Below are 22528 nucleotides of genomic sequence, written 5' to 3' on the forward strand. Positions count from 1 at the left end.
ATTATAATAATTTAAAAAGAGTAGTGCTAGGTGCACATAATTGTGTAAATGCAAGGGGGCCATCCAATTAAAATCTGCCACATGTCATTATGTACATGTCTTTGTACACAATTTTGTGTACCAAGCATTTTCCATTTAAAAATAATATATGTCCGATTAATGCTCCGATTAATCTTTCCGATTAATCCCCGATTTACCGATTAATCGCTAGAAGGTACCCCGACCGCCCTGGGACGCCTAGCGATTTCTAGAACCCTGAATACAATAATGAGTTACACTATACTGGATGCTTTAAATGGTGATAGAGATGATTGGCTGATAAGAGTAAGAGTTTGTCGGATGCACAAATTTATTTTATTCTAAAAATTTTAAGTTTAAATCATTAATATAATTTTTATAGGCCGCCGCAACGCGCGGCTTCTCAACTAGTTACCTCTAAATATGAGTAAAAAGAGTAATAATATTATTTATAGAGTTTTATTATTGAATGTTACCACAATAAAGTAAGATTATGACTTCTAATATTTATGATAATATATTTAGATTTTATCAAATTTATGTGCTATTTATTTTTATTATAAAGTTATTTTCTTTGTTTTAATTAAATATAAATAGTAGATAAACTTGTTAAAATTTAAATATATTATTATAAATATTAGAATTCATAACTTTTTACTTGGTTATGTCACATTCAAGAATAATATTTAGAACTTTGTAAAAAAATATTTTTACTCCCGAAGGACATATACTTGTTTGATATCTTTCATGACTATAATGATATAAATGATATCTTGTTATTCGTTAAGACCCATGAATAGAGTGATATATGACGTTGACTTCAGCGATCATTTTAATATTCCAGTACAAACTGAAGTACATTAATTTTGATGATACAAATGAAGGACATTTCATTTCTTTTTAATAAACAACCAGAAGTTTACTCTTATAATTTGCTAATATGGAGACGACAGAAATTCAAATCAAATATGTATATAATTGTCAATGTTTGATTGGTGCACAATATATCACTATTCCCATTTCCAAGTAAATCCTATTATTTTGTGTGTAATGAAGAATTAGCTTTGCCCACTAGAAAATCTAAATCATAATTAATCATTATGTTGTACATCAGGTTATGTTGGGAATTAGTTTTGGAGTTTACACGAATTCTAAATATATAATTAGTCACTGGAGGTGAATATGAAATCTCATTAGGATTGTTCTTCTTTCTGGAAAATTATTTTCTTTTTTATAGTTTGGTGATAATTTATGAATCTAGCGCCATAATGAACACATTCTTTATTGTATTTAATTTTTAGCAAAAACGTTTCATAATTTACATACTTATACCTCTTTTGGACATTTAAAATTTTGGATTCTCGTTTAATGTCCCTAGCACGTTCTTTTCGCATTGCTCTTTCATTTCCTTATAAAAAAAATTGCATTTCGCTAGAGGTTTTAGTCCTTACCTATGTGATATTGTTATGTGTGCGCATCATTGTTTTTATATGCAAAACTGGAGATTTCTAGACACTTCTTTAGGGCCCGATTCACTCGACTCTCTTCTTATGTGACATCATTTTGTGTATGTGCTAGTACCGTATTTATATCAAAAATCTCAAGAGCTCCAGAAGCTTCTTTCTCCATAAAATTCTAGATATTTTGTGAGGCCGATTCACTCAACTCTTCTCATGTGATGACATCATTCTTTATATGTGCTACTACTGTATTTAATATTTATATCAAAAATCTCAAAAGCTCTAGACACTTCCTTTTCCCTAGAATTCTAGACACTTCTTTAGCGACCGATTCACTCGACTCTTCTTATATGACATCATTTTGTGTATGTGCTAGTATTATATATATCAAAAATCGCATGAGCTCTAGACAACCCCAAACACTTCCGCCCAATTCACTAGATTCTTCTTATGCCCTTGTATTTAATCATATGTATGCGTGTTATGGTGCTCTTTACTATGCAATTTCACCGAAGCGGATTGTATTTTACAAATTCCAAAAGAGATGGACAGGGTAGGTAGATTTCATGCATGGGTAAATATCATTGTATATCATCCTTTGTTCCAGATCAAGAGTCCGGTAACACTATTGTAAGTACCGTAACAAATCTTCAAAAAGAAATGGAGAGGTTCAGACAAGAAATCACATTACATCAGTTACTTGAGAAATTTCAGATGGAATATCCTAATATTCCTGAGTAACTAATTTGATGTGTCGTATTGGATTTAACCTCTTAATTATTCTTTTTTGATTGGCAAAAGTACTTCATAGTAATGTTTATCGGGTCTTGATCTGGAACAAGGGGTGATACAATGACTTGCATATGGCACTGATGGTGATATATAGTAATATCACCTACAAATCACTGATCAGTGTGTCCTCAATTATGTTCGAAAAGAGATCTCCAGGCGGACACTAGTCACACTGCTGCAGTCAGTTCTTATAATGATTTTCTTTTAATCTTTGAAATGTATGACTTTTGGCATGTATTTGCATGTTAGTATATCGATAATATTGTGGTAGTTTTGTTTCTTTTGATGTGTATCCATTACACATATTCTTTGATTACAGTATTAATGGTTATCAGAATATCAGAGTCAAATAACTTTTTTGAATAGTTTGGACATGGATGAATGATAAAAAAAAATGATCTAGTCGCTACATATAAGGTTTGCCGACTGTTTTACATAAAACATTAATAATTTTGTAAGGAAGACATGTTGCACTGCACATGTTTATATGAATTTTTATAGGGTTAAATATCAACTATGTGATAAACTGTGTCCAAAAAACTGAAGCGCATCACTCATTGAAAATTTAACGGATTACGTCCAAAAAACTCAAATAAATCAACTTAATTTAATCATTCGTTCAATTCGAAAGCCGTTGATTGATGATTAGTTTGAGTTGAGTGACCTATTTGAATTTTTTGGACGTATACAGTCACCTACCAGATATTAACCGCATCCGAATCCGACAATTCCGGATACGGATATAGGCATATTTGTATTCGATAATATCCGAATCCGAAATGAAATATACTCCCTCCGTTTCAAAATAGATGTCAACTTTAAAAAAATCACACAGTTTAAGAAAAGTGGATCTTGACAAATTAGATGCATTAAATTACTATAATATGTGGAATGAGATTGATCTAGGAAATATAAACAAGAGATATGTGGAGTAGAATTGACTTTGGAAATATGATTTTGTATTGAAAGTTGAAGTGGACAACTAATTTGAAACAATTTTTTTTTTTTCCAAAATGGACGTGTAAATTGAAACGGAGGGAGTATATGATATTTAACTCTATTTTAATATTCTATAACTTTATAGTGTGTTTATTATAATGTATGTATTTATATATAAATTCATAAAATAATATATTATATAAATTTTATATAATTGTAAGATATTATAGACATATATCAAAATATTTTTCGAGTTAAATATTTGTAAAGATAACAAATTTATATCGAAATATATGCAAAAATTAATTTTTGAATAGATATAAATCATCTTTATTAACTTTAATTTTTAACATCATTTTTTGATCTTTGTTATTTTTTTTAATTTTCAAAATTTTTTAATATAAAAATTAAAATCTATTTAAAATCAGATTCATATCCGGATAGTATTCGTATCTGGATACTATATCCGGATACATATATGAATTTTCGGATCCGAATAACATACATACAAATTAATATCAAAATTATCCGTTTTACGGCTTGACATTTTTGGGGTAGTTACTTTTTTCTTTACTGCAAAAAGCTCTTCACTTTTACGTACACTTTCCATGTGTTTGCAGGCTTTTCTTTACGTTGGTTTTAAAGTCACTACAAAAAGCTCTTCACAATAATCCACTTTCATTGTTTCTAAAACCCTACACAATTTCTCCTTGCAATCAAAATGTCAATTGCTGCAGTAGCCCCAGTAAGAGCAACTCCAATGCAATGCTATACTTGGTTCTATTGCTATATTATAGCATCAAATGTAAAAAAACTCAACTCCAAAGGGGTGCTATATTTGGATGCATCCATGCATAGATGCATCCTTGGTTCTATATTTGAAACCAAGGATGGATCCATCCATGTTGCCACATCACCAATAAATAGAAATTGGAAACTAGTTAATGAGTTAATGAGTTAGGTAAAAGTTAAAGAGTTGGTTCTATATAGAAGTTAGGTAAAAGTTAATGAGTTGGTTAAATTTGAAACAAGCTATAGAACTTAGCATTGGAGTGCAAGTTTTATTTTAGCACCAAAAAACATTTTTTGGTGCTATATTATAGCAATAGCAATAGATATATAGCATCTAGCATTGGACTTGCTCTAAGCAACAATGGAGTCTCAACGACGACGTTTCATGATCTCCCTGAAGAAACCACCGCTGAAATCTTCTCAAGACTCTCTGTAAAAGACCTAATCAAATCAAGCTCAGTGAACAAAGCATGGTACTCTCTTATCAACAACCCATCTTTTATTTCCTCTCAAATTCGGAAAGCTGTTAACTTTTGTGATGATAATGCTGTGCTTATAATCCCCCCTTTTATCTCTCACCAAAATTACTGCTCTTTAATCTCTGCTGATACTTCTCGAGTTATCGAAAAATTCGACATTCCCTTTGTTACCAAGAGTGGCAGTTTGAAGCTGATTGCGCAAGTAGATGGGATGCTTTTGTTAACTGATTTGCATATTGATTATGCTTCTAGGGAGTTGTATTTGTGGAACTCTTTTGTTAGGAGACACAGGGTTCTTGTTTCGAGTTGTTTTAAGAGGCTTTTGGATGATAGGGATAAGAGTTATTATGTGGTCGGGATGGGGTATGATAAGGGTACGGATGATTATAAGGTTATTAGGATTGTTTACGTTCAGGATGGAAAGGGGAAGCAGTTTGGAGAGGTGGCTCCGAAGGTTGAGGTTTATAGTTTGAGGAAGAACACGTGGAAGAAGATGGGGGATTCTCGGGTTCCGAGGCTTGTTAATGAAATGGGGGCTTATATTGATGGTAGGTACTACTGGGTAGAGATGAAACAACCCGGAACTGAGGAATTTAATAAGTTGAAGGGGAATGAGTTGAAGATTATGTCATATGATTTTGAGACGCAGTTGTTTGGGGAATTTAATGTGCCAAATCGTGTTCCCCGTCTATTTGGAGTTATTGCCCCGTTTAAGCTCATGGGTTTTGAAGGTTCACTCGCTCTTTGTAGTTTGGACCCAGATTGCTACAATCTAGTGCCTCCCAAGTATCCTTTTCCTATATGGTTGAGGAGGCAACGAAAAGGTGTAGGCTCTTGGGTTCTACTTGCTACAGCTGTACTCAAACAATATGGGCATCCTTTGAATATTACAAAGACTGGAACTCTTATAGTAGAGTCATTCCAATCGCAGCGTCCTGATGAAACGCACATAGTCTCTATTAATTTTAAGAGCAGGATTTCTAAGGATCATGGATATGGTAAGCACGGGGGTCCAGATGTTTCCCGTGAAGTCCTTGCTCCATCTACTGTAGACACCTCGTTTCCACAGAGTCTAATCATGTACGAGGGAGGCAAATCACTGTTGAAATATGCAAAGTGAGGAATTGTCAGTCTACTGCTGGTAAGTGATACAAATCTACATCTACTAATTAATGATTATATTCTTCAGTCCATAACGATTATATTTACTATCTTGCATATGGCCTGGTTGATAATGGCAATATAAAAGAAATATTACAATAAATCTGTGAGAAGTCCATATTTTTGTATCATGTACAACATTCTTTGCTATCGTTTTTTCCAAGTTATCTTATCGTTTATAATTTCTCACTCACTCTTTTTCTGTTTGACCTTTGAATTCAAATCACTGTATTGAATTGTGGTTATGGAGTTGTTTGTGAAAAACAAGAGAGAGTTGTCTATTTGTTTGACTGATTATATTCTGGAAATCTGTCAATAGTGTTGAACGTCTAATTCAATATTTTCTAATAGACTTCATATTAATATTAGCTTGTAGTATAACAGAATCATCCTCGTAATCCTTTGGCAGCTTAACTTGCTAATGTTGCTTTAAATTTCTTGATCCGTTCTATTTGTTTTTTGTATAACTCGCACTTCATAGCATATAAAGAACTCTTGGATTACAGATGTTGTAATTTCTTTATCAATTCTTTAGACCTTTACGTGTGTTTAGACCTTTATCAGCACTGTCTACCTAGAAAAGCCCACATATCAGAATGTTGTATGCAATGCTGAACCTCGCTCTATAGTTCTTTTCTCTATCTCCCCTGCACCACTCATCATGCCGAGATGTCGTAAGACTTTGACTAAAATTTTATAAGTACCTAAATCAGGCTCTACTCTGTGTTTCTCCATGTCATTTGCAAACTCTTAAGCTTCAGTGGAACCCAGCAACACTCAGCCATAATGAGCACATTGTAATTATAAGTATATATTTATCTGTATATTTTTTACAGTTTGAAGAGGTAATGAATCAGCCCGACCCCAGCACAGATCTCCGGAAATCATGTACTAAGGCCAAGCATGAGGTCAGTCGTGGTTGCCCTTATGACACTCATATCCAGAAATAGGGACTGGGATGCCAGTTGATCAGAGAAAAACCGAGATCTTGTTACCTGATGTCTTGAGTATAGCTTATGACTGGAGTCGTCGTGTTTCCATTGCTGTTTAAATGTATTTCTATTAGCTTACAAGAAGTATGCATATTTACAAGAAGTATGCATATCTGCCGCTGGGAATGCTGCTTTCGGTATATACAACAATACTAAACTGTCATAAACAGAGGCCTTTCCCTGTGATTTGTGACAGTTCCAGACTTGTAGTACTAAGTGACAGTCATTGATCAGTAGACGACGTTCTTTTATCTTTTGGCATTAACAGTTACGTTAGAATTAATAAGAAACGTCAAACGTTTATAATATAGCACGCCAGAAATACATTACAGAACTCAATGAGTTACGGTGGATGCAAAACAGGAGTTGCATTTCTTGTTGAACTGAAAAATTACAAAACATATGAGATACATTTGCTCATAAATTTATTTCTTAAGGCACATATATGGCCTCAGTGTTATTATATATATCGATTTTTCCTCCAACTACTTCTTCATGCACCGGAGGTAAGCTTAGTTTACGCTGCATAGAAAAATATATTAGTCAGTCATGTGTACTAATGAACTAATCAAAAAAATTATCAACAATCCGTGAAATAAACTTACGTGTTACAGTCGAATTTACGATCTGCAGAGTATATAAATGGAAGTCCGCATTTTGCAGGAAGAGCGTCTATTTTAGGAATACGAGCATCTGGAGCAGGAACACCAGCTCTGTTTCTATTAGAACGATCCTGCACGCAACGACACAACTCAATCCTCTCTTCTCTAGTCTTGGCCGTATCACGGAATGCTTTTAATGAGTTGCAACACTCAGCAGATGGCTCCTGCTGTTCACCCCTGTGAAATGGATCACAAAGTTGCTTTGTACGTTCTTGTAATGTTGTCCCGCAGGTAAAAGCCTCCCCTTGCTCCACCATCAGAAAAGCCGCCAAAAATGTGGCAAAAACCATCGTCAAGTACACAATCTTCGCCATTATGTTCTCAGGTATCTGTAGACTTCTTGGAATGTGCTATGTAGACAAATTGTGCAGAAACAGATTATGCAGGGAGACGCATTTATAGGCAAGTCGGAGAAGCACTAGAACAAAATTAACAAATTTAACTAACAGTTAGGACACCTGGTCTGGTAAGTTCACAGAAATGCCTAGGAACAATTTGATGCTTGCATCTCTATTAATATGTTTAATTGTGTGGTTACATGAATGGAAATTAATATCACATCACACTACAAATTATACGTATATTTGATTGTATAATTTAGTCTAAATAATTTTCTTGCAACAAAAATAAGTTTAACAATACAAAAATCAGATGCGATGCAATAAAATGATCCTTGCAACTCTTATTATATTATTATATTCACTTTTGAAACTTTTGTGATTAAGAAAACTGCAAAGACAATTATTATGATGTAAATTAACTTTTACCTATAAGTCGATTGAAAATTTGGTAATTTAAATTTAAAAATTCAAAAAATTTCAAATTATTAAAATAAAATAACTTTATTACTAAATAAAGTTTATTACATATTAAAAAATTAAAAACTTCATAATAAAATGCAAATCACTAAAAAAGGCCAAAAAAGTTAACATATCTCACTTCTACCTTTTGGCTTAAAACCCCCCAAAAAAGCACTTATACTTCTTTTGCCAACGCTACCTAAACAATAGAAGCAGCTTAAAGCGCTAAAAGAAGCCCGAAAAGACTTAAAATAATAAGTGTTGCCAAACACCCACTTACTATCTCCTATTTTTCCTATATTAGTGTTGGAAATTTTTGTTGAGTAAAACTTGTACCTTACATAGAATATAGTTTTCATATATATATATATATATATATATATATATATATATATATATATATATATTAAATCAGTACTTACAAAATAAAATAACACATCACCCAAAAAAATTACAAAAAAACATAAATTACATATCTTTTATTTTAATTACTTAGCTAAATACTTCATACGAAGGTCGTAAAATATGATCTAGGATCCATAAATTTCTCATCTAAATTTTATTAAAGGGTTATATTTGGTATTTTATTTTAAATTTTTATAAGTGAAATGTAAGTAAAAATAATTTGATCAGAGTATAAATTTTCTAAATCACCTTATGGATTGCGTTGACGAGCGTGCTGTATGTTTACTGAATGGCAGCGAGCAAGGAAAGATAGCTCTGTATATAACACACAACAACACATTGTGGTTCGATTTCGAACGTGGTGTAAACCACCTGAAGTCTGGGTTAAAATAAACGTAGATGCAGCTTTTGTGCAGGGGACAGACCAGGTATGAGTTGGATGTGTTATTAGGGATGAAGAAGGTAACTTTCTTTTAGCCAAAAGTATTGTCGTGCAAGCGAGATTTCAGCCGAGAGAAGCAGAAGTTATGAGCCTCAAAAGCTTTAACTTGGACGAAAGAATGGAGGAGTAGAAAGTGTTTGTTTGAATGTGATGCCAGCTCCTAGCTAGTCGATGCAGTAAATGGCGGTCGGGAAACACCTACTTTCATGCAATGATCGAAAATTGTAGGGATATGCTTAAACACTTTGATGAAGGGTTATTTACTTTTATCTTTAGGTCTGCGAATACGTAACTTATGAATTAGCACGAGTCGCATATTCTATGTCAGGCTCTATACTGCTCCAGATTTCATCATTTTTATGATTGATTCTGAGAAGTATTAATGCAAGTGCGTTTATAAAAAAACAAACAAACTTCTCCAAAACAATATTTCACAAATCTATATGGTATTTCGTCTATGACCAATATATATGTAACCATACCCACCAAACCCCAACCTAATTTGGTACGTAAAAGCAATGTGAGATTGGGTGATATTTGAATTTAATTTTCAAACATGCATTTAATCAAGTAACTATATTTGTCAAAATCCAAACTGTATGCATGTAAAACAAATTACAAATAATTAGAATAATATGATTGTTAGATGAAAAAATAAAATTTAAATTTTAAAATAATAGAAGAAACCTATTATGTCACAATAAATAAAAGGGGCGGAACAACAAACCAACAATTCTCCACAAGACAAACAAAAATTTGAAATACTCCTTAATCTTTAATTATCTAAGGGCCTTCTCCTTTTAGATATCTTTGTGCATCCTCGGGAACTTGAGATACCTTTCAAAGCGCTTGTCCGCAGCTTGCTCCTAAGTATTATAAAATATCAAAAATTGAGTTTATTATATGTATTGTAAATAATCATATCAAAAAAGAGTGGGAAATGTCAAATAAAAAAGATAGAACAAGATGTATAAAAACGCTAAGTCCAACAAGTCTAACCTAGCTAGGAGAGTTCTTGCAGTTATCACAAAAAATAATGCATGAACTCTTTGCATCAGTGTTGGTACAAGATGGATGGAACCTACAAGGAACATTAAAAGCACAATCAACGCAACACGAAAACTTCTATGAAAATTGAAATCACAAGGAATGCACGTTTAAGGAGATAATTCTTAGTGAGTTAATCAACTTATAGTATAAAAAAGCCTTACCACACTTCTTATGAAATATAGAATCTATTCACATTCAACAACAGTAAATAAAAGAGTTGCATGTATGCACCTCAAGATTTCTTTTTCTGAAATGCTGGAAATGACAAATAAAGCACATACATGATACATAAAGAGCAATTTTTTTATTATAATGGATACTGTACCTTGATTTGCATATCTGACATAGACACATACAGATCCGGATTGTAAGGATTCCCGCAAATGCACAGCCTGCAATTAAGATTTAAGAATAGTCAAATTAGACACTTTTGAAAGGAGTAATTTTGTAACTAAACACAACAACAAGTAACTATAGGAGTCACATATCACTTACCATCAGCATCTTTGACATCGATCAATTTTTCTTTAAATATCATACTCAAATCGACTGTAGTAATCGGAATCAGAACGCCGACCTTCAAGCTCTATATATTCATGGAAAGTGTGCACGGTCACTTTCCTAGGATACAATCTAGACTTTAAGGATCAAATGGTTAGATAGAAACAATCTTTTTTCCCGTGACAGTATTTCTTCCAAGGTCACCGTGACAGTCTTTCTTCCAAAGATCAGTGTCTTGGGGTCTGTAGTACCATCTTACTGTCACCTTTTTAGCCTTGGATTCTATAATCTGAGCAACATATGGTGGATCATCCGGATTAGGGGCCATCATAAGCACACAATCTCCATCTACAGAACATCAAAAGTATAGACAATGTGAGAAATAAACAATACCATATTCAACATCTCATACAAAAAAGAAAGTGTGATTGTCATCCCCTAACATCTAGTGTGGTAACTCACTAAGGGTCATGTGTTTTTTTTGTAATGCTTTTTGATGACTATATTAATGTAGTCCAGTAAGATTGTTTTAAGAAAATCTAAAGTTTAAAAAGTGTATAGTTCATATCATGTTTATCAAAATATTGTAAATTGTAATGATTTATTCATGTACCATACGGTGAGACGAGGAGGTGGAAAGAACAAAGATGAAATAGGAGAACATATCTGTCTAAATAGCAAAAAGATATGTTGAGAAGAAAATTTGTAAATAGACATCCGCTGACAGACAAGCATACAAGTGAGCATCAAGGGTTGAGCCTCAAGTCAATATGCTTGAGGGAACACTTCATGAGAAATAAGGACCTTGAGAATGAGTGTTATTGAAGGATGGTGGGCGTTATATAGAGTTTTATTCTATTTTAGTTCTCTTTACTACCTACTAATGACTTTCTATAAAAAGATCATAATAAAATATAACATAATTATTAAGTTTTTTAAGAGATATAACATATTTGTTAGACTTTTAGAGAGATATTGTGTATTTTGAGGGAGAAATGTAGATAGCTTCCACTAGAGATTGAGGAGGGATTCAAAGGGTTTGTTTGGAAATTGTAGAGATATTTTTAAGTTATAATTTCTAAAACTCTAAGTTGTAGAGATTATTATTATTTGTGTGATTTCATTGTTTTAGAGATGGGATGATGATAATCCAATTATCTAGGTAAGACCATATTTGTGACTAGTACTAGAACAGCCACATATAAAAGCTAGTAAACTTACTTAGACAAAGTTAACGAAAAAATTGAGTTTAACCACAAATCAATCCCTCAAATGACCATTAATTTAATGATTGTTATATGGTAGAGCTTATGAAATAAATAGATGATAATACCACTTGAGGAGAAACAAAATTGATGGAAAATAAACAATGAACTACATCCATTAAGTAAATGTTACTCCCTCTGTCACATTCAATTCTATACATACGTTAGTACTCCTGTAAAGTTTATTTTTTATAATTTATTTTTAAGATTTACTTCTTCCGGATAAAAAATTAATATTAAATTTTTATTAGTTATAGAAGCTTATACGTTATCGTCTTGTAGAAGCATTAAAGTACGTGCCGCGTCCAACAATGTATAACAACTCAGAGGGACAGTGAGAGTTATTAACAAATGATGCCTCCCAGCATCGTTTATTAATACTCCATCGCCTCCGAGTTGTATACATTTATTCTATCATAACCTGAGCAACACAAATAATAAATCATAATTAAAACTACATAAATAATGAGTTATTACCATTATAATGAGGACTATTATGTTTGCGTAGCTTCGATTGTGCAAGGGAGTTGATGGAATCATGTGACGAGATTCTTTCTTACCCTTGGGATCCCTCACACCTGTGCATCTTTCTTGTGCGGCTCATAGCTGTAAAATATCAAAAGTAAATTTTAGCCATATCTGTTGCAATTAGAAATCAAAAACGAAAACTCTGTATAAATTCGAAAACCAAAATTGAATCGATTGCAAGAAACATACGAGTACTTACTAATTATTAGTTCAAACTAATACCCGATTCTACATGAACACACACCACTTTACCTTTAGATATTTACGACGGAGAAAACAGAATTTTGGGAGAAAGATGATATATTTGGGGGGTGGGGGATGTATAATCCAAATTTCTAGTAGTGACTTTACCTTAAATATGCCGGAGTGAGACTACTGGATCGTGAGAGAAGATGAAATATTAGGGACGGGGTAGATTTTTCAATTGTTGAAAAGACTAAAAATGTATAGTCTTGTACTCATGAGGCGATAATATCTATGGGCGATAAGATCTATGAGGCGATAAGATCTAGGAATATTTGTCGGTGTGCATCTACAGAGATAAAGGTTCCCGATGGTCATGGAAATGTCTGTGTGCGTCTACACGAGATGTAGATGCATCTGTGTTTGTGGGAGCAATATGAACTGTCGAAGAATCTGTAAAAGAAAATTTTATTCATATTTTCATTCACTTTTAACTCATGTGGTTAGTTTGAATTGACAAAGTACACAAATTGAGCAAAATTTAATTAAATAGAATTATAAATGTAGAATATTTATTTAGTTATAATATTACAAAGGCATGACTCTCCAAAATGCACATATACAAAATGCACTTTTCCTTTAATTTATAACTACATGCAAACTCCAATCTCTTGTTACACTATATGGCTCTGTTTGGAAGTCAGAGATTTTGGGCAAAATTAGAGGTTTGAGGTGTTTTAGAGTTTTGACAACTAGAACCGCTAATATTAGTGCTTGGTAGTTATAAGCGGATTGTAATAAAGGTTTTTTTTACAAAAATCGGTCCTATGTGCGGTCAACATCCCGCCTAGGCTGCCCAAATCCCGCTAGGAGGTCCAGGCGGTCAAAAAAAAAAAACATTTTTAATAATTAAATCTAAAATTATGATTATATTATAAGAATTATTATTCACTTTACTTAACTTAATATCCTATAAGTGACTAATTTTATTTAATATTTATTACATTATTTCGATTGGTATATATTTATTTAATCAATGATTTGTATTATATATATCAAGTATTTATTTAATATATGATATTATATTGTTTACTAGTTTGACTCCACTAGTAGTGAAAAGTAGATAAAATTATTAAATTACATATAATTATAATAATTTAAAAATAATATATGTCCGATTAATGCTTCGATTAATCTATCCGATTAATCCCCGATTTACCGATTAATCGCTAGAAGGTACCCCGACCGCCCTGGGACGCCTAGCGATTTCTAGAACCCTGAATACAATAATGAGTTACACTATACTGGATGCTTGAATGGTGATAGAGATGATGGCTGGTAAGAGTAAGAGTTTGTCGGATGCACAAATTTATTTTATTCTAAAAATTTTAAATTTAAATCATTAATATAATTTTTATAGGCCGCTTGCGGCGGCTTCTCAACTAGTTACCTCTAAATATGAGTTAAAAGAGTAATAATATTATTTATAGAGTTTTATTATTAAATGTTACCACAATAAAGTAAGATTATGACTTCTAATATTTATGATAATATATTTAGATTTTATCAAATTTATGTGCTATTTATTTTATTATAAAGTTATTTTCTTTGTTTTAATTAAATATAAATAGTAGATAAACTTGTTAAAATTTAATATATTATTATAAATATTAGAATTCATAACCTTTTACTTGGTTATGTTACATTCAAGAATAATATTTAGAACTTTGTAAAAAAATATTTTTACTCCCGAAGGACATATACTTGTTTGATATCTTTCATGACTATAATGATATAAATGATATCCTGTTATTCGTTAAGACCCATGATAGAGTGATATATGACGTTAACTTCAGCGATCATTTTAATATTCCAGTACAAACTGAAGTACATTAATTTTGATGATACAAATGAAGGACATTTCATTTCTTTTAATAAACAACCAGAAGTTTACTCTTATAATTTGCTAATATGGAGACGACAGAAATTCAAATCAAATATGTATATAATTGTCAATGTTTGATTGGTGCACATTATATCACTATTCCCATTTCCAAGTAAATCCTATTATTTTGTTTGTAATGAAGAATTAGCTTTGCCCACTAGAAATCTAAATCATAATTAATCATTATGTTGTACATCAGGTTATGTTGGGAATTAGTTTTTGAGTTTACACGAATTCTAAATATATAATTAGTCACTGCAGGTGAATATGAAATCTCATTAGGATTGTTCTTCTTTCTGGAAATTATTTTCTTTTTTATAGTTTGGTGATAATTTATGAATCTAGCGCCATAATGAACATATTCTTTATTGTATTTAATTTTTAGCAAAAGCGTTTCATAATTTACATACTTATACCTCTTTTGGACATTTAAAATTTGGATTCTCGTTTAATGTCCCTAGCACGTTCTTTTCGCATTGCTCTTTCATTTCCTTATAAAAAAAATTGCATTTCGCTAGAGGTTTTAGTCCTTACCTATATGATATTGTTATGTGTGCGCATCATTGTTTTTATATGCAAAATTGGAGATTTCTAGACACTTCTTTAGGGCCCGATTCACTCGACTCTCTTCTTATGTGACATCATTTTGTGTATGTGCTAGTACAGTATTTATATCAAAAATCTCAAGAGCTCCAGAAGCTTCTTTCTCCATAAAATTCTAGATATTTTGTGAGGCCGATTCACTCAACTCTTCTCATGTGATGACATCATTCTTTATATGTGCTAGTACTGTATTTAATATTTATATCAAAAATCTCAAAAGCTCTAGACACTTCCTTTTCCCTAGAATTCTAGACACTTCTTTAGCGACCGATTCACTCGACTCTTCTTATATGACATCATTGTGTGTATGTGCTAGTATTATATATATCAAAAATCGCATGAGCTCTAGACAACCCCAAACACTTCCTCCCAATTCACTAGATTTTTCTTATGCCCTTGTATTTAATCATATGTATGCGTGTTATGGTGCTCTTTACTATGCAATTTCGCCGAAGCGGATTGTATCTTACAAATTCCAAAAGAGATGGACAGGGTAGGTAGATTTCATGCATGGGTAAATATCATTGTATATCATCCTTTGTTCCAGATCAAGAGTCCGGTAACACTATTGTAAGTACCGTAACAAATCTCAAAAAGAAATGAAGAGGTTCAGACAAGAAATCACATTACATCAGTTACTTGAGAAATTTCAGATGGAATATCCTAATATTCCTGAGTAACTAATTTGATGTGTCGTATTGGATTTAACCTCTTAATTATTCTTTTTTGATTGGCAAAAGTACTTCATAGTAATGTTTATCGGGTCTTGATCTGGAACAAGGGGTATACAATGACTTGCATATGGCACTGAGGGTGATATATAGTAATATCACCTACAAACCACTGATCAGTGTGTCCTCAATTATGTTCGAAAGAGATCTCCAGGCGGACACTAGTCCACAACTGCTGCAGTCATCTTATAATGATTTTCTTTAATCTTGTGAAATGTATGACTTTGGGCATGTATTTGCATGTTAGTATATCGATAATATTGTGGTAGTTTTGTTTCTTTTGATGTGTATCCATTACACATATTCTTTGATTACAGTATTAATGGTTATCAGAATATCAGAGTCGAATAACTTTTTGAATAGTTTGGACATAGATGAATGATAAAAAAAATGATCTAGTCGCTACATATAGGTTTGCCGACTGTTTTACATAAAACATTAATAATTTTGTAAGGAAGACATGTTGCACTGCACATGTTTATATGAATTTTTATAGGGTTGAATATCAACTATGTGATAAACTGTGTCCAAAAAACTGAAGCACATCACTCATTGAAAATTTAACGGACTACGTCCAAAAAACTCAAATAAATCAACTTAATTTAATCATTCGTTCAATTCGAAAGCCGTTGATTGATGATTAGTTTGAGTTGAGTGACCTATTTGAATTTTTTGGACGTATACAGTCACCTACCAGATATTAACCGCATCCGAATCCGACAATTCCGGATACGGATATAGGCATATTTGTATTCGATAATATCCGAATCCGAAATGAAATATACTCCCTCCGTTTCAAATAAATGTCCACTTTAAAAAAATCACACAGTTTAAGAAAAGTGGATCTTGACAAATTAGATGCATTAAATTACTATAATATGTGGAATGAGATTGATCTAGGAAATATAAACAAGAGATATGTGGAGTAGAATTGACTTTGGAAATATGATTTTGCATTGAAAGTTGAAGTGGACAACTAATTTGAAACAAATTTTTTTTTCAAGATGGACGTGTAAATTGAAACGGAGGGAGTATATGATATTTAACTCTATTTTAATATTCTATAACTTTATAGTGTGTTTATTATAATGTGTGTATTTATATATAAATTCATAAATAATATATTTATATAAATTTTATATAATTGTAAGATATTATAGACATATATCAAAATATTTTTGAGTTAAATATTTTAAAGATAACAAATTTATATCGAAATATAAGTAAAAATTAATTTTTGAATAGATATAAATCATCTTTATTAACTTTAATTTTTAACATCATTTTTTGATCTTTGCTATTTTTTATAATTTTCAAAATTTTTTAATATAAAAATAAAAATCTATTTAAAATCAGATTCAGATCCGGATAGTATTTGTATCTGGATACAGATATGAATTTTCAGATCCGAATCAACGTACATACAAATTAATATCAAAATTATCCGTTTTACGGCTTGACATTTTTGTGGTAGTTACTTTTTTCTTACATTGGTTTAAAATCACTGCAAAAAGCTCTTCACTTTTACGTACACTTTCCATGTGTTTGCACGCTTTTCTTTACGTTGGTTTTAAAATCACTGCAAAAAGCTCTTCACAATAATCCACTTTCATTGTTTCTAAAACCCTACACAATTTCTCCTTGCAATCAAAATGTCAATTGCTGCAGTAGCCCCAGTAAGCAACAATGGAGTCTCAACGACGACGTTTCATGATCTCCCTGAAGAAACCACCGCTGAAATCTTCTCAAGACTCTCTGTAAAAGACCTAATCAAATCAAGCTCAGTGAACAAAGCATGGTACTCTCTTATCAACAACCCATCTTTTATTTCCTCTCAAATTCGGAAAGCTGTTAACTTTTGTGATGATAATGCTGTGCTTATAATCCCCCCTTTTATCTCTCACCAAAATTACTGCTCTTTAATCTCTGCTGATACTTCTCGAGTTATCGAAAAATTCGACATTCCCTTTGTTACCAAGAGTGGCAGTTTGAAGCTAATTGCGCAAGTAGATGGAATGCTTTTGTTAACTGATTTGCATATAGATTATGCTGCTAGGGAGTTGTATTTGTGGAACCCTTTTGTTAGGAGACATAGGGTTCTTGTTTCGAGTTGTTTTAAGAGGCTTTTGGATGATAGGGAGAAGAGTTATTATGTTGTCGGGATGGGGTATGATAAGGGTACGGATGATTATAAGGTTATTAGGATTGTTTACGTTCAGGATGGAAAGGGGAAGCAGTTTGGAGAGGTGGCTCCGAAGGTTGAGGTTTATAGTTTGAGGAAGAACACGTGGAAGAAGATGGGGGATTCTCGGGTTCCGAGGCTTGTTAATGAAATGGGGGCTTATGTTGATGGTAGGTACTACTGGGTAGAGATGAAACAACCTGGAACTGAGGAGTTTAATAGTTTGAAGGGGAATGAGTTGAAGATAATGTCATGATTTTGATACGCAGTTGTTTGGGGAATTTAATGTGCCAAATCGTGTTCCCCGTCTATTTGGAGTTATTGCCCCGTTTAAGCTCATGAGTTTTGAAGGTTCACTCGCTCTTTGTACTTTGGACCCAGATTGCTACAATCTAGTGCCTCCCAAGTATCCTTTTCCTATATGGTTGAGGAGGCAACGAAAAGGTGTAGGCTCTTGGGTTCTACTTGCTACAGCTGTGCTCAAACAATATGGGCATCCTTTGAATATTACAAAGACTGGAACTCTTATAGTAGAGTCATTCCAATCGCAGCGTCCTGATGAAACGCACATAGTCTCTATTAATTTTAAGAGCAGGATTTCTAAATATCATGGATATGGTAAGCACGGGGGTCCAGATGTTTCCCGTGAAGTCCTTGCTCCATCTACTGTAGACACCTCGTTTCCACAGAGTCTAATCATGTACGAGGGAGGCAAATCACTGTTGAAATATGCAAAGTGAGGAATTGTCAGTCTTACAAATCTACATCTACTAATTAATGATTATATTCTTGAGTCCATAACGATTATATTTACTATTTTGCATATGGCGTGGTTGATAATGGCAATATAAAAGAAATATTACAATAAATCTGTGAGAAGTCCATATTTTTGTATCATGTTCAACATTCTTTGCTATCGTTTTTTCCAAGTTATCTTATCGTTTATAATTTCTCACTCACTCTTTTTCTGTTTGACCTTTGAATTCAAATCACTGTATTGAATTGTGGTTATGGAGTTGTTTGTGAAAAACAAGAGAGAGTTGTCTATTTGTTTGACTGATTATATTCTGGAAATCTGTCAATAGTGTTGAACGTCTAATTCAATATTTTCTAATAGACTTCATATTAATATTAGCTTGTAGTATAACAGAATCATCCTCGTAATCCTTTGGCAGCTTAACTTGCTAATGTTGCTTTAAATTTCTTGATCCGTTCTATTTGTTTTTTGTATAACTCGCACTTCATAGCATATAAAGAACTCTTGGATTACAGATGTTGTAATTTCTTTATCAATTCTTTAGACCTTTACGTGTGTTTAGACCTTTATCAGCACTGTCTACCTAGAAAAGCCCACATATCAGAATGTTGTATGCAATGCTGAACCTCGCTCTATAGTTCTTTTCTCTATCTCCCCTGCACCACTCATCATGCCGAGATGTCGTAAGACTTTGACTAAAATTTTATAAGTACCTAAATCAGGCTCTACTCTGTGTTTCTCCATGTCATTTGCAAACTCTTAAGCTTCAGTGGAACCCAGCAACACTCAGCCATAATGAGCACATTGTAATTATAAGTATATATTTATCTGTATATTTTTTACAGTTTAAAGAGGTAATGAATCAGCCCGACCCCAGCACAGATCTCCGGAAATCATGTACTAAGGCCAAGCATGAGGTCAGTCGTGGTTGCCCTTATGACACTCATATCCAGAAATAGGGACTGGGATGCCAGTTGATCAGAGAAAAACCGAGATCTTGTTACCTGATGTCTTGAGTATAGCTTATGACTGGAGTCGTCGTGTTTCCATTGCTGTTTAAATGTATTTCTATTAGCTTACAAGAAGTATGCATATCTGCCGCTGGGAATGCTGCTTTCGGTATATACAACAATACTAAACTGTCATAAACAGAGGCCTTTCCCTGTGATTTGTGACAGTTCCAGACTTGTAGTACTAAGTGACAGTCATTGATCAGTAGACGACGTTCTTTTATCTTTTGGCATTAACAGTTACGTTAGAATTAATAAGAAACGTCAAACGTTTATAATATAGCACGCCAGAAATACATTACAGAACTCAATGAGTTACGGTGGATGCAAAACAGGAGTTGCATTTCTTGTTGAACTGAAAAATTACAAAACATATGAGATACATTTGCTCATAAATTTATTTCTTAAGGCACATATATGGCCTCAGTGTTATTATATATATCGATTTTTCCTCCAACTACTTCTTCATGCACCGGAGGTAAGCTTAGTTTACGCTGCATAGAAAAATATATTAGTCAGTCATGTGTACTAATGAACTAATCAAAAAAATTATCAACAATCCGTGAAATAAACTTACGTGTTACAGTCGAATTTACGATCTGCAGAGTATATAAATGGAAGTCCGCATTTTGCAGGAAGAGCGTCTATTTTAGGAATACGAGCATCTGGAGCAGGAACACCAGCTCTGTTTCTATTAGAACGATCCTGCACGCAACGACACAACTCAATCCTCTCTTCTCTAGTCTTGGCCGTATCACGGAATGCTTTTAAAGAGTTGCAACAATTTGATGCTTGCATCTCTATTAATATGTTTAATTGTGTGGTTACATGTTAGGCTTCATCTGAAAAACTACAAAATTTAATCTGGTATGTAAATTAGTTGCCTAATTATCCTCTGCTTGGCCTGTTTTATTTAATTTGTAACTGCAACTCCCTCATCTCCCTGTTACACTATGTAAGATCACAGGACTCACACCACGTTAGAATCTTGCTGGACATGATGTTCTAACTTCTGACCTCATCTCATAAGTAGATATGTCAGGTTGACGAAACGAGCCGAGCCGAAACAAATTATCGACAATTAAACCGTGTTCAATTCGCGAGTTTGGCCAGTTGGACGAGTTAATTTATTTAATATTTTGTCAGATGTGATTAACATGAATGAAAATTAATATCACATCACACTACAAATTATACATATATTTGATTGTATAATTTAGTCTAAATAATTTTCTTGCAACAAAAATAAGTTTAACAATATAAAAATCAGATGCGATGCAATAAAATGATCCTTGCAACTCTTATTATATTATTATATTCACTTTTGAAACTCTTGTGATTAAGAAAACTGCAAAGACAATTATTATGATGTAAATTAACTTTCACCTATAAGTCAATTGAGTATTTGGTAATTTAAATTTAAAATTAAAAAAAAATTCAAATTATTAAAATAAAATAACTTTATTACTAAATAAAGTTTATTACATATTAAAAAATTAAAAATTTCATAATAAAATGCAAATCACTAAAAAAGGCCAAAAAAGTTAGCATATCTGAATTCTACCTTTTGGCTTAAAACCCCCAAAAAAGCACTTATACTTCTTTTGCCAAACACTACCTAAAAGCGCTAAAAGAAGCCGGAAAGGACTTAAAATAATAAGTGTTGCCAAACACCCACTTACTATCTCCTATTTTTCCTATATTAGTGTTGGAAATTTTTGTTGAGTATAACTTATACCTTACATAGAAAATAGTTTTCATATGTGTGTGTGTGTATAAAATCAGTACTTACAAAATAAAATAACACATCATCCAAAAAAATTACAGAAAAACATAAATTACATATCTTGTATTTTAATTACTTAGCAAAATATTTCATACGAAGGTTGTAAAATATGATTTAGGATCCATAAAATTCTCATCTAAATTTTATTAAAAGGTTATATTTGGTATTTTATTTTAAATTTTTTTTAGTGAAATGTAAGTAAAAATAATTTGATCAGAGTATAAATTTTCTAAATCACCTTTTGATTGCGTTCACGAGCTGTATGTTTACTGAATGGCAGCAAGCAAGGGAAGATAACTCTACAGCACATTGTGGTTCGATTTCGAACATGGTGTAAACCACCTGAAGTCTGGGTTAAAATAAACGTAGGTGCAACTTTTGTGCAGGGGACAGACCAGGTATGAGTTGAATGTGTTATTAGGGATGAAGAAGGTAACTTTCTTTTAGCCAAAGTTACTGTCGTGCGAGCGAGATTTCAGCCGAGAGAAGCAGAAGTTACGAGCCTCAAAAGCTTTAACTTGGACAAAAGAATGGAGGAGTAGAAAGTGTCTGTTTGAATGTGATGCCAGCTCCTAGCTAGTTGATGCTGTAAATGGCGGTCGGGGAAACACCTACTTTCATGCAATGGTCGAAAATTGTAGGGATATTCTTAAACACTTTGATGAAGGGTTAGTTACTTTTATCTTTAGGTCTGCGAATACGTAGCTCATGAATTAGCACGAGTTGCATATTCTATGTCAGGTTCTATACTGCTCCAGATTTCATCATTTTTACGATTGATTGTGAGAAGTATTAATGCAAGTGCGTTTATTAAAAAACAAACAAACTTCTCCAAAACAATATTTCACAAATCTATATGGTATTTCGTCTATGGCCAATATATATGTGACCATACCCACCAGACCCCAACCTAATTTGGTACGTAAAAGCAATGTGAAATTGGGTGATATTTGAATTTAATTTTCAAACATGCATTTAATCAAGTAACTATATTTTCCAAAATCCAAACTGTATACATGTAAAACAAATTACACATAATTAGAAT

The 22528-nt window shown here is 32.6% G+C and overlaps 3 protein-coding genes and 1 long non-coding RNA gene across 4 annotated transcripts; 2 read left to right on the top strand and 2 right to left on the bottom strand.

Moving 5' to 3' along the window:
* The first annotated feature begins 3930 nt into the window (after window positions 1-3930).
* Window positions 3931-6884, top strand: LOC135147982 (F-box protein At4g22390-like). The gene is made up of 3 exons (XM_064082069.1): window positions 3931-3986; window positions 4313-5621; window positions 6478-6884. The coding sequence occupies exons 1-2, from the start codon at window positions 3931-3933 to the stop codon at window positions 5598-5600; spliced, it is 1344 nt and encodes a 447-aa protein (XP_063938139.1). The 3' UTR covers window positions 5601-5621; window positions 6478-6884.
* A 28-nt stretch (window positions 6885-6912) lies between these two features.
* On the bottom strand, window positions 6913-7799 carry LOC135148038 (non-specific lipid-transfer protein Cw18-like). Its single transcript, XM_064082196.1, has 2 exons — window positions 7239-7799; window positions 6913-7155 (listed from the first exon to the last, which is right to left on the bottom strand). The coding sequence occupies exons 1-2, from the start codon at window positions 7607-7609 to the stop codon at window positions 7146-7148; spliced, it is 381 nt and encodes a 126-aa protein (XP_063938266.1). The 5' UTR covers window positions 7610-7799; the 3' UTR covers window positions 6913-7145.
* A 9601-nt stretch (window positions 7800-17400) lies between these two features.
* Window positions 17401-18670, top strand: LOC135147983 (F-box/kelch-repeat protein At3g17530-like). The gene is made up of 2 exons (XM_064082070.1): window positions 17401-18114; window positions 18200-18670. The coding sequence occupies exons 1-2, from the start codon at window positions 17401-17403 to the stop codon at window positions 18668-18670; spliced, it is 1185 nt and encodes a 394-aa protein (XP_063938140.1).
* A 1278-nt stretch (window positions 18671-19948) lies between these two features.
* Window positions 19949-20474, bottom strand: LOC135148039 (uncharacterized). Its single transcript, XR_010285865.1, has 2 exons — window positions 20275-20474; window positions 19949-20191 (listed from the first exon to the last, which is right to left on the bottom strand). It is a non-coding gene; the product is annotated as an uncharacterized LOC135148039 (long non-coding RNA).
* Between the last annotated feature and the right edge of the window lie 2054 nt (window positions 20475-22528).

This window comes from Daucus carota, chromosome 7 (genome assembly GCF_001625215.2).
Source record: "Daucus carota subsp. sativus chromosome 7, DH1 v3.0, whole genome shotgun sequence".
In the NCBI taxonomy this organism is placed as follows: Eukaryota; Viridiplantae; Streptophyta; class Magnoliopsida; order Apiales; family Apiaceae; genus Daucus; species Daucus carota.